This window comes from Salvia hispanica, chromosome 5 (genome assembly GCF_029641045.1).
Source record: "Salvia hispanica isolate PSC_SH4W2 chromosome 5, Shi_PSC_v1, whole genome shotgun sequence".
In the NCBI taxonomy this organism is placed as follows: Eukaryota; Viridiplantae; Streptophyta; class Magnoliopsida; order Lamiales; family Lamiaceae; genus Salvia; species Salvia hispanica.
Genome location: NC_142696.1, coordinates 21,367,228 through 21,380,569, shown reverse-complemented (window position 1 = coordinate 21,380,569; position 13,342 = coordinate 21,367,228). Strand labels below are relative to the sequence as shown.

Sequence of the window (13,342 nt, the reverse complement as noted above, 5' to 3'; positions counted from 1 at the left end):
AAATTTGTAACGTACGAATTGCCAGCTATCTTATCTTTATGCACCCCATTTTCAAATGTTGGGCCACATTTGACATTTCAATTAAAATTATGCATCAATTTTTATTACTTTTTTCACTTTGTGATTGAAAGATGAGATTTGAATTTTGGATCTCGCCTTGTTTGTGCAAATCATGGCTGCAACTAGAGAACCAGAGGTTGATTTTTTTAGTTTAGCTGCGTAATTTTAACTCTAGACTATATAATTACCATAATTTTAATTTGCATGCTATTTAGTTACATATTCCCATAAAAAAAATACTGTACTAAATAGTGCCCAATCTTAATCATTGATATAAAAAAATTGGATGATTTAATAGATGCATTTATCATGGATTCTGCTTTTCCTTTTTAAATATGATAAGGTGCATATACCGTGAATTTACTTTAATTATTAACATTAACATTATGCGTACTTCTATGCATGTTTGTGTTTAATACTACTCCTTAAAATGCTTTTAGTTGAAAGTGTCATACATTTTGGAGACAAGGACCATGAAGTTTTGTTTTATGGATATAACACATGGTCTGATGTAATAGCAAAATTATGGAATAACATATCATATGTATGTTTAAACAGCGATTGAAAGCGACCTTATCCAAAGACTAGGAGACACATTAGTATGATGAACACGTCACAAAAATTATAAATGTTGGGTGCTGGATATTTGGAAATATAAGGAGAACTCCATGCTAAACTTTAACTCTTTTCTGTGAAGCGTAATTATTTGTGCATTTTGTTAGTACATACTGCTATAAAATATCTCTTTTGATCTAAAAAACTGAGACTTCTATTATGTTACCAATAAAATTCGAAAGTAATTACGAAAGCAAGAAAATATAAACGGGAATTCGTCAGTCTATTCGTAACAATGAGATTAACTATGCTCTATTCATGATGTATATTCAAATTCAAGCTGAAATTTTTTCCTAAGTTTGAAATTTTAATCTCAAAGAAAAATGAATTAACCAAATTGAACTATGTGGTAATATAAACCCAAAATCATACAATCAAATCCCATACGAACAGAGAATTCAAAAAGAAGTTTGATTATTTTATCAAGTTATTTCAACTAAAAAACTGTCTAACTCAGATTATAAATATCAAAAATACAATATTATAAATATAATTTTTAGTTTCTCAATTTTCAAAATACATCAATCTGATATAATCTTTAAAAAGTCAAAATTTAGAAAGAAAAAAAAGTTAAATCAATACAAATTCAAACTATACATTTAAAATTTTGATTTGGTTGGGCTCAACATTTTTGAATATTTTGATCACATCTAATTGCTAAGGTGGATATTTAACTCAATTAATTTTTTTTGTATTTATAATTGTAAGTATCAAATTCGCAAGGTCTACTTGTTAATCGAAACCTCTTTTGTTAGCTAACAAGTGAATTTGTCAAGCTCGCAACTACTCCTAACAATTAACAAACCAATTAAAAACAAATACTAATAAAATAATAAATACAATTGATAGTTACATATCTACACCAGCACACTCAAAACTTGCAATGAATAAAAACGGTTAAGAGTAAAAAATGTAAGAACATTAAAAGCTCAATCTAGCAGCAACACGAGTCTCTGATGATGCATATGTTTTCTGAAGATTTCAACGGGGGACTAGTCATATCACCCAAGGCCAACACAAGACCCCGGAACCCTAGATCTAGCCACGAACCGTCAGGCACTCACACGACTTCACACATATCTTTCAGAGAAAGCAACTGACTCATAAAACATCATCCGATCTCACACAGAAAGTCGATTTGAAGCTCCTTCAACGTGATAGACCTTGAACCTAAGGGTTCGAACTAAACATGCTGAAATATGCGATTTAGCAACTGAGAATGTTGAACCAATAAAAGCCTCCAACTTACACAGAGAAACCAAGAAAAAAAGCGAAGATAATCATAGAAGACGAAGGCGTGCGCGCACACACAAAGATGATTCAAATGAGGCAGGCAGCTACAGTGAAACGAATAATATATATAAATGATTCAGCTTCTTAGTCTATATGGTAAATATGCAGAGCCCCATTAGGTCAGAGTGACACTAATGGGGTGGCCCATATCGTATGGTAGGGGTATGGGTAATGAGGTGAGTAAGTTGGGTCTTAGTAAAAAGTAGATGGGCCACAATATACCAATAATAATAAAAATAATAATAAAATCCTAAATGCGATCAGATACAACACACTCAGAAGAAGAAAAAAGAGATTGAGGCTACAATTTCATAAGATATGTAGGCTAAAGGGGTGAAGCATAACCAAAATGCTACAATCGAGTAGCATTTGGGAACACAATATTCGCCTTGATCAACACGGGGAAGCACTACTGAGAATGAAGTAGCGATAAATGTAGTTTTTTCTTAACTTATATCTTCCTAAGAATTTTGATAAAAAAATTAATTAAAAAGAAACTTGGTAAAAGTGTGGTAGAAGTGTGACGTTATAAAAGAGGGTGAAGAAATATACATAGCACAAGCTGGAAGAAGTGATGGTCAAATAATGATATCCCCACCATTCCTCTCCTCCATACATAGTGAGTATTCCCCACACAACACAAGGTCCCTGTTGCTGCAGGGTGTTGTAATATAATTGGAGGGTTGGAGTCGGTGAAAACCCTTTTTACAAATGTGTATAAATACTCATATTTTTCTACCAACAACTATGTCTACACGACACACCCACCCTTCATTGTCTGTGACTTCCCTCTCTCTCCCTCTCCTGTGCAAAAAAAAAAGAGACAAGTGAAACGCCCTTTCCAATTTCCCTCTCAGAGTTTTGAGTGATTATCCCATCGCTTTCTCCACTATATCTGACTCTCATGAACGACAGCGACTCATCAACATCACTTACTCTTCTTCCTCTTCCTCTTCTCCCTTCATTTTTTGCATTACTCTTCTTCGTATTTCTTTGATTTGCTGTTTTTCTTAAAAAAAATATTGTTGTGGACTCTATTTCCATCATCTATCTCAAAAAAATCTTTATGTGAGTTTAGTAGTTTTTATATTTTTTAAATTTGATGATCGTTTCTTCAAATTAAAGATTTGATGATTGTCATGTTTGTTAAAGAAAAAGATGAGCAGTCTTTAGTAGATTTAATCCAGTTGTTGAGGATTGTGTGGGTGAGGAAATGACATGTAATTTCCCCTCTGGATCTTTACTCCGATTTTTTAACGAAAAATATGAGCTATATTTGCATGTATATTACGTTCGATTTGATTCTAGGTAGTCAATTTTTAATGGATCTGATTTAGTGTAATTCAGTGTTAGGGTTAGGGTTCATGCAATGATTTATCCTCTTCAGAAATAAATCGTTTATTTAACAAACTAGAATGCTTCTTGTGGTGTCAAACTTTTTGGGGTTTCCTCCATTTTTAGGAATTAGTGGTTTTAATTAGTTCTAGCTCTAGTAAACTTTTGACTTATTTAGGGTAGTACTACTAAATTAGGTTATTTTTAATCGATTCTATTGCTCAAATCTTTGATTAATTTCAGGCATTTGTATTAGGATTTAGTATTAGAAATGTCAGAAATGGTAAATGAGCATATATACTTGTCTTTTAAAATATTTGGATCTCAAACTATTTGATTAAAGCAAGATCTTGAGATCTGTTTGTCTACTTGCAATTTCAAGATTTAAGTATATTTATCTTTAAGTCTCATTAATGTATGAGGTTATTGTTGAAGATGGTGTAAGAGAGCTTCCTTCAGTCCACTCATGGATAAGAAAAGGGTCCGAATTTGCTGCCGACTCATTCACTCAAACGCGGTAGAGGTGCAGGGCCAGGCCCGAGTCTACCATGAATGCGTGAATGATGCGGGAAGCGAATTTCGGCCTAAACTGCTCACTGCTTGGACTGAAGGGAGCTCCCTTTACTAATCCCTATTAGTTTAGATCAATGTTAATCCTAGTTTCATAAATAGATATGAGCATTGATCTAGTTTCATAAATAGATATGAGCATGTGAATCTCCCTTTACTAATCCCTACTTGGTTAGATCAGTGTTAAATCTAGTTTGAAAACTATATATTGGCATGTGAATCCATTTGAAATTCTCCCATTGGATTCCTATTTGATTTGATGGTTGATTTTTAAGATCTCAGTTTTAGCACTATGGAGTGTTATTTTCATTTAATTATTTTGAACAACATTGCTAACATGTTTGTGACCTTCTTATTGTTACAGTCATACTATTTGAGTTTTTTACCCTAGAAAAATTGTTAAGAAGAAAACATTACTACTATTAATTTCAACTTTGTAGAATCAATATTTCCAATAATCACACAAAAGAAGGGTAGTGACACAAAATTTCTCTCCATTTGAGGGAAAATAGTGGGTTGTTTTCCACTTGCTCTTTCCTGTATAAAGCTGTCACATTCTGATGAAATAGCTCCACTCTCTTTAATGGTAGAATAATTGTTCTCCACTCTCTATACCTTGTTGCTTTTCACCACTTTTTTCTCTCTACATATGTAGATGGTTTTGAACCATATTTTGCCTCGTTTCTGCACTAATTTAAGAATGAATCTCATGTCATGTTTGGGCATTTATGGGTGCTTAATGTTTAGTTAGGTTAATTAGAATGCCAATAGTCTTTTAATTTCAATTGGATTAATCCAATTATCTTTGGCGTTTTTTCACTCAAGTGTAAGTTATTTTCATTTTATGGGGATATGATATAAGTTCATGCTATTGTCTGAATTACTTAGGATGCATTTCATGATATGGTATGTAAGTCTAACTATGTATGATATATGCATGTAGTATCTCAAAATAAAAGTAGCTAGGTTATTTTATAAGCAAACCATCCAAGTAGAATTACATTTGCACACACCAAAATTCCTATGTTTGTAACCCTATGATTTAGGGTTGCCCTAATCTAGCTAGAACCAAATAGGTAGTATAGTTGGCAGGCTATAGAGCGTTGGAACTTGTAGCTAATCCAATTATAAAATGGTGTTTGTTGACATTCGTGAGCTTTATTGCATTGAATATAGGGTTTAATTTGGAAGTGGTCACTTTTGGTAACTACTCATATTTATTACACACGCTTCACACATTCACATGTGACCAACAGTTTTGTCTATTTTATTTGAAATCATGAGAATATTTATATCACTTGTTTTCTCGTGCCAAGCCCCATTTAATTATGAAATTATAAACTCATGGTTGAGTTGCTCTCTCACCTGAGGATTCTCTTTGATTTTTCCAGTCATAATTTTAAAAGTGGGCTTCAATGTGTGCTTCGAGACTACAAGTACAACTTGCTTGTCATTTTTTAGATTTTCAAGTATTTTGTCTGTAAAAAATATCTTCTTGGTCTTGGGGTGGGTGTCGGGATATGGTTTTTTGTCGAGCTTCTGATGAACTACATTAATTTGGTATATTAACGTTAATTTGATGCTGGATTATGGCATTGTGGAAAGTTAGTTAACAGTGATTACTGAATAGATAGTTTATTTTTGGGCTTTTATAAAACACTAAACGCAGTCTCAACATGGGCTTTAGTGTCGGCCTTGTGTTTCATGGGCCTACTGTGACGACTTTTTAAAATTTTCTTATATAAGGTTTATGACTTTATTCTAGTAGTATGTTATTTCTCTCTTTAGTACTTACTACTATTTCATTAGAGCATTATATAAAACAATAATAAAATATATCCTACTATTTTATTATTCCTATTTGATGTTTCATTCTTCAATCAATAGTTATATGTCCAACTTAATTATTAAGGATTGTGTATATGGATTAAGGGGATTTATTAGGAATTTAAGTTGGAGGTTGTTGATGCATTATGGTATGTCAACTAATGTCTCTTGTTGGCTTTTTTCAAAGAAGAAAGCTTTATAAAATAAAACGAAACTAGTATGTGTGAGTTGCGAGCATCTCCAAGAAGGAGAGTTAAAGAGGAATAACTACCATATTTACCTCTCTGTAAAATTTCATGCTCAAATGGAAGGAGAGTTAAAGAGGAATAATTACCATATTTACCTCTCTGTAAAATTTCATGCTCAAATGGAAAATTTCATGCTCAAATGGAAGGGTAGCGGAGGGTGTATTATACTTTTTTTTTAGAAGGTATCTTTACCTTCTTAGTTATATTTAATTGTCTTTTTAATTTATCTTCGTTATTTCGGGTCCATTACTTTTTTAAAATGTATAATTACCTTCTTGAGGAGGTAAATGAGAAATATACTATCTCAATTTATCTTTTCCTCTTAGAGAAAGTCATTGGTTTGAATATATTATAATGCAGTCTAAAAATTTAAATTCATTTGCCTATCAATAAAAACCCTAGCTTTTATATGGAGTATCTTTTTAGAGTTCTCTTATTACATATTGAAATCTGGTGACTCTGGGGTTTTTGAGATTTCTTAAAAATTCAATTTGGTGTGTGTGAACCTTATTGCTTTTTCAAATAAAGTAAAAGTAAAAATGAGGCTATCTGTTTAGAGATCTCTTGTCAGTTTATAAGGAATTTAACCTGGATATTTTAGACCCGAATTAAGGTAATGCTCCATGACTCCATCAGCTATTAGGAATTTTTGTAAAGCTAAATTTAATTTGGATTTATGGGGATTATTAGAAATTTAACTGAATTTTGCAGGGTAAGATAATACTCCATATCAACTAAGGTTATATATGGTAGCTATTTTTATTTTTGGAAAGATAAACGAAATTTATCATAGTTTTATTTACTGTTTGATATTCAAAATAAATAAATTTCCCGAGCCGTATTTAGCTTCTAGGCAAAGGTGTTAAAATGCAACCCACCAAATGGATGGGTTGAATTATCTGCCTAGTTTTCTCCACCAACATAACAAACTAAAATTGCCTATGTAAAAGTTATATTTTTCAAAACTTATCTAATTGGAAATGTTTTAATTAATAATATGGATTTAAATATTAAATTACTAACTAATATCTACATCTATTATTGATAATCTACATTACTGCATGCTACCTTATTATATTTAAAAGAAATACTCCATAAAAGTTATAGAATTCGGAAGGTAATCAAATTTATTTATGGCATTTCGTAACGTTTGATATGAAAACACAAATGGTTGTCTGCGAACTTAATTTTAGTTTCAAGTTTATATTCAATTTTTATGGTAGATAATTATTTTCGTGAGGTTACTTTTATCTAATTACTACAATGTAAACCTAAATATAGACAAATATACCAAACATAAATATGCAATATCTGTTTTATTTTTCTTCCACATCAAACATTCACTCATATGGTCATATTTATACTATCCACATCAAATTAAATAATTTAACATGACTAATGACGCCTGATAAAAATATAAACGAGGCTACTTGCTTGTTACTCGAGAATTTTATTAATTACTCTCAAATTTAAAAAATAACTTCCAGTCTGTCACGACCATCCGATGTGTATCATTAGTTTCTTAACCAATAAAGAAGTTTTTTCTTAGAAAAATCAGACAGATTTAAAAATATTTAAATGCAGAGAATCGCATCTTATGGATCTGTATTGAATATTCATTTGTTTATATAAAACCTTGATCCTTTGCATTTGAAGTATGTGATTTTACCTTTTTTGAGATTATTCGAATGAAATTATATGCCTAAAAAATCGATTGAAAGAAGGCATCGGATTCTGAATTAATGACAGAGCCAATGAAAATTTGGTGTGTGGAGATTTGGCAGAGCAAATAAAAACAGATGAGTCACGTGGATTCTTATCTTCGTTATTATAAATGCAGCTACTTGTGTCTTTCAATTAATCAATTCAATCATCGAAACTATCTACACGTCACTTTTGAAAGTGATGTCTTCAATATTTTGAAGTGTTTTTTCCTAATATCATCATCAAACATGACATTATACATCTTGATTTATAAGTATTAATTCACCCCTCAAACACTCGCTAACATTTTAGAATGTTTGTCTCATTTTTTTTTGCTATTATTGTTTTTAGTAATTTAATTCCAAATCTATGAACCCATTCCAAAAATAGATAATAATAATAATAATAATATTTTAACACCACTTTTCTTTCTAGTATTTTTATAGTATATCTTTCTTAACTGGAAACTTCAAATCAATTGAGAGGAGCTTTTTTTGGTAATGATGAGTCCTCAATTAGTTGTAATGAATATAATTATTTGTTGGGACTGGATTTACTCAAAAACTCGCTACTAATAAAAAAAGAGTGAATTACATTTTTAGGCTCTATACTTTCAACGACGAACATTTGCGGTCCCTACACTTTTTAAATATCAATATATTATTAAATTAGTTGTGCTTAAAAGCCACAATATTTTAAAGATTTCTAAATATTTTTAAAATGTGAATCATTTTTTTTATAAATTTCATTTTAATTGATTCATCTTAGTTTGAGGAAATAGAATATGTGCTTTATAATAAATCGAATTTATTAAGTTAAAATCCAAGATTAAAACTATGCATATATTTTATACTATAATCAATCCAAACAAAAAATATTTGAATAAAATATAAATCACGGTTAAAGTATCTAAATTAACATAAATATCAAAATAAGTACCTATTTTTGGAGTTGAGTGTACAAAAATGTCCTTTAGACTTTTGGGGGTGTTTTTGTCCTAAAATTTGGTCAAAAAGTGAAAAAGTACCTGAAACGAGCAATTGATATAGTATGGAGACCGCAAATGATATTTTGCAAGTATAGGGACCGCAAATGTTTGTCGCTGAAAGTATAGAGCCTAAAAATGTAATTCACTCATAAAAAAAAGGCTAGTTGCAATTCAACTAGTAGAGATGTGATTCTACTCCTTTTTTTTTAAATAGTTTTATTTTCTCATTTTCGGATATTTATAAAAAATAGTCTAATTTCTAAAAATGAAAAGAATTTTTTTGAATATTTATAAAAAATAGTATAATTTCTAAAAGTGAAAAGTTTCTCTCTTATACTTTATTCATTTTTTCTCGTCTCTTCCATATTTTATCTATGTCTCTCTTACTTTATTTTTTTTTAATTTCTCTATTTTACAATTTTCATTAAAGCTCATGCTGTCCACAAATAGAATTACTTTTTATGGACTAAGAGAGTACTACATTTTAGAAATCACTTTATTGCTTTTAATTACACTTCATGTGTCTTTTGTAGATAAACTTCAGAAGTTGAGATATAAAGATGAAACAAATAAAATAGGAAGAAGATTACATAACATTAGTAGTATATGTGTTCAATTAAAGCAAGCTGATGCACCATGCATTGTTTGCTTGATTTGTAGAAGGAAGACTCCGTCACGGTATATGATTATAGGTATAATTTCTCAAGATGACTTATTAGCGAAAATGAAAACCTCTTTATTTCTATTTTATTCAAATTTCTTACTTTATTTTTTTTTATCTAATATATAAAATAAAACTGCATAAAAACTCGTGCCATATAAGGAATGAATCATCTTTATGAGACCGTAGTTGTTGAGACAGTAGGTATATAATAAGTACTCCTACCTTTTAGTTAACTGAAAATTCACTTAAAATGGATAGATTCCATATTTTCGAAAATCTGAAAGTTACCACAATTATGTACCACTACCTAAAAAACAACATTAGCCGTAAATTAAGAATATTGAAACTCAAATAAAATGAAATTCACCTAACAAATTATTGTACCATTCCAGAGAGTTCTAAATAAGAACCATATGTAAAACTTAGAAAATCACAAAGTTGTCTCTCTAGAAAACAGAAAAAAGACAAATATACAAATACTCATTTGACTAATTGAGTGATCGAATCATGTAACTATTTTATCACTTTGGAAATTAGAACTAGTATTAATATTGGCGGTCCACTTGTTGGGATATCATTTGTTCCCAGAAATGCACATGTATTAAAATTTGATAAACAATTAAATTAGTAATTGATACAGTAAGTGCAAATTCCTATTGGTGCAAAGAAATTAAAAAAGGAAAATAGAGTCCAGTGAATTTGGAAAACTTATTGAAGGCATATCGACAATGGCGTGGTATGGTATAAGCTTGTCATTTTCCTATATATATTATTCTCATTTGCATAATTGCATTTGCATTTGCATTCCTCTTTCTTCATCTTCATCTTCATCTTCATCTTCATCTTCACCAACCGTCTCTCCCGCATTTTCATGTGTGAGAGATTTCTCATTTCTTCCCTGTGAAGATGATGATGATGACGCGCAGACTCCCTTTCTCCCCCCGCCTCGCCGCCGCCGCCTCCAAATCCACGCTCTCCCAAGCCGCTCGGGAAAATGATTCCCCTCTCCCCAAAATGCCCCCCTTCGACTACTCCCCTCCTCCCTACACCGGCCCCTCCGCCGACGAGATCCTCGCCAAGCGCCGCCAGTTCCTCAACCCCGCCATCTTCCATTTCTTCAAAAAACCTGTGAGATTCGATTCGATTCGATTCGATTCGATTCACAATCTCCTCCTCTTCTATGTTAGTATTTCATTTTGTGGATTGATTGATTTATTTGTTTGTTTTTTTGCGAAGTTGTGTTTGGTTGACGGGAAGAGGCAGTACCTGTTCGACGACAAGGGGAGGAGATATCTCGACGCGTTCGGCGGGATCGCCACCGTCGGCTGCGGCCACAGCCACCCGGAGGTGGTGGAGGCCGTCGTCAATCAGATGAAGCGTCTCCAGCATTCCACCATCCTCTATCTCAATCCTGCCATCGCCGATTTCGCCGAGGCGCTCGCTTCCAAGTTTCCCGGTGATCTCAAGGTTTATAGCATTAGGAAAAGTAATACTACTACGATTTTATAATTGTGTTTGTTTCAACTGCTGATTTTATGCTCTATTCTGATTTAGGTCGTTTTCTTCACGAATTCGGGGACGGAGGCGAACGAGCTGGCCTTGATGATGGCGCGGCTCTACAGTGGGTGCCATGATGTGATCTCGATTAGGAATGGATATCATGGTAATGCAGCAGGCACAATGGGTGCTACTGCTCAAGGAAGCTACAAATTCAATGTTGTGCAGGTATATATACATTTTGATTGCTTACAATATTTTGTGCTTGAATTGTTTGAATTGCCTAATCAGGTTACCATAGTTGGGTATGGAAAGTCGATTGACTTTTGGTTCTATACTACCAACTTTGAGGATTTAATCATTGATCAGTAAGGCTTGTGTCACAGTTTAAAGGATAGTTGCATAACTTTTTGAGAAATTGTGTTATTGAAAGAGTTGTGTCTTATCCGGTTGAATTTGTGCAATGCTTGTGCAACTTTTCTTGTTGTGTCTTTGAGATTTTGTTCGATTTTGGTCTTGCTTGTGACAGACGGGAGTACATCACGCACTCAATCCAGACCAGTACAGAGGCATCTTTGGGTCGGATGGATTGAAGTATGCAAAGGATGTTGAAGATATAGTTACTTACGGAACATCTGGTCGTGTTGGTGCTTTCATTGCTGAAGCCGTACAGGTAAAAATCTTGATGTATGAAGCGTTTTAAAATGTGTCAGCGTGTTCTTTGCCTTGTTTATTGATGAATTTCAATGTGTACAGGGAGTTGGTGGGATTATGGAATTGGCTCCCGGGTATCTGCCCGCGGTCTATAACACCATAAGAAACGCAGGCGGCCTTTGCATAGCAGATGAGGTCCAATCAGGTTTTGCTCGGACAGGGAGCCATTTTTGGGGCTTTGAGGCCCATGGAGTTGTGCCTGATATAGTGACCATGGCGAAGGTAGTTTATCATTTTTGAGGTCTTCATTCTTTGATCATCACAAAATTTTTGTCAGATATGGGCTGGGGCTGCGTTTTACTGGTATTATATTGTGTGTGTGCATCATCTCAGGGCATTGGAAATGGAATACCACTTGGTGCAGTGATTACGACACCTGAGATTGCAAAGGTCTTGACTTATCGAAGCTATTTCAACACGTTTGGTGGTAATCCCGTCTGCACTGCTGCTGGTCATGCAGTTCTTAAAGTGATAGAGAAAGAACAGCTTCAGCAGAATGCTCTCACTGTCGGATCATACTTGAAGGATCGCCTCCTTTCATTGAAGGACAAATACGAGAGTATGCCTCAACTTGTAAATCTAAATGTGAAAGAACCATGGAAGTGAAGCTAAATGATAGCTTGAAATTGTGTCTCCATTGATCATAGGGTGTTGTTGTGCAGTTATCGGTGATGTCAGGGGAAGAGGTATGATGCTCGGAATTGAACTGGTAACGGATCAACAGCTGAAAACCCCTGCCAAGGATGAGACTCTTTATGTAATGGAGCAGATGAAAGGTGATAATCGCTCTCTTAAAACAGGTCCATTTTCACCATACTTAATTGGGCTCAAATCCTAATCAATGCAAATGATGTCATCTCAGATATGGGAGTTCTGATCGGGAAAGGAGGGTTCTTCGGCAATGTATTCAGGATCACCCCGCCTCTCTGCTTCACCAAGGAGGATGCTGGTTTGTCTCCATTTCCTTAACACTTTTTTTCTTGATAACTGACCTGATCATATAACCGTTGTTTTCTTATGTTGATGCAGATTTTCTGGTGGATGTGATGGACTATTCGTTGTCGAAAGTGTAGAGTTGGGTAGTGAAGTGAAAAGGAGAGCCTGTCTTGGAATGAATGGTGGTGGTGTTGTGTATATGTTAGCCATGAAAATAAAGCATTTGCGGAGATGGTGAGACATCACCTCGTTGTCTCTGGTCTCCAGCGTCTGCCAACCTTCATTCTCCCAAGGGAATTAGGCTGCCTGTATAAGCTTATGTGCTATGTATTAGTAGTAGATTGTTATTTGCTGTATGATAATTGTTTCATCTATGTGATGAAGTCATTATTTTTGCTAATCCTTTTTCTCACAAATACTAATACTGTCTCCCATCTTTTACTCGTGATTGTGTTTTCATTGATTACTTTATTTGTTATCACATAGTATAGTAATTGTATAATCGAGACAAACAAAAATTAAAGATACATAGATTTATGTGGTTTACCAACGTTGTGTTGGCTACGTCCACAGTAGAAAAGGAGAAAAGATTATATTATGATAGCGGTTGCAGATTTCAGAGTTTGGTGCCTTACAGTTACTTTTATATAAATAGGCACACACATGACGCGCTAGGCCCAATATGACAATTAGAGCCTAATGTAGAAACATAGCATAACGGCAAACCATGTAGATTCAAGGCATACTAACATTATTCAATTCAATTATAATCTATAATTAGTATAAGTATTAGAACTTAGGCAAATTAAAAACACAGTTTGAGACTGCTGAAGGAATTCTAAAGCATCACCTATCCTTAACAAATTTAAAAACTAAAATATATCTGAATTT

The 13,342-nt window shown here is 33.3% G+C and overlaps 1 protein-coding gene across 1 annotated transcript; it reads left to right on the top strand.

Annotated features, from left to right (window-relative positions):
• Nucleotides 1-10,094: 10,094 nt before the first annotated feature.
• On the top strand, nt 10,095-12,851 carry LOC125190496 (alanine--glyoxylate aminotransferase 2 homolog 3, mitochondrial-like). Its single transcript, XM_048087818.2, has 9 exons — nt 10,095-10,432; nt 10,541-10,771; nt 10,859-11,029; nt 11,331-11,474; nt 11,558-11,737; nt 11,849-12,074; nt 12,178-12,291; nt 12,378-12,464; nt 12,545-12,851. The coding sequence occupies exons 1-9, from the start codon at nt 10,211-10,213 to the stop codon at nt 12,586-12,588; spliced, it is 1,419 nt and encodes a 472-aa protein (XP_047943775.1). The 5' UTR covers nt 10,095-10,210; the 3' UTR covers nt 12,589-12,851.
• The last annotated feature ends 491 nt before the right edge of the window (nt 12,852-13,342 follow it).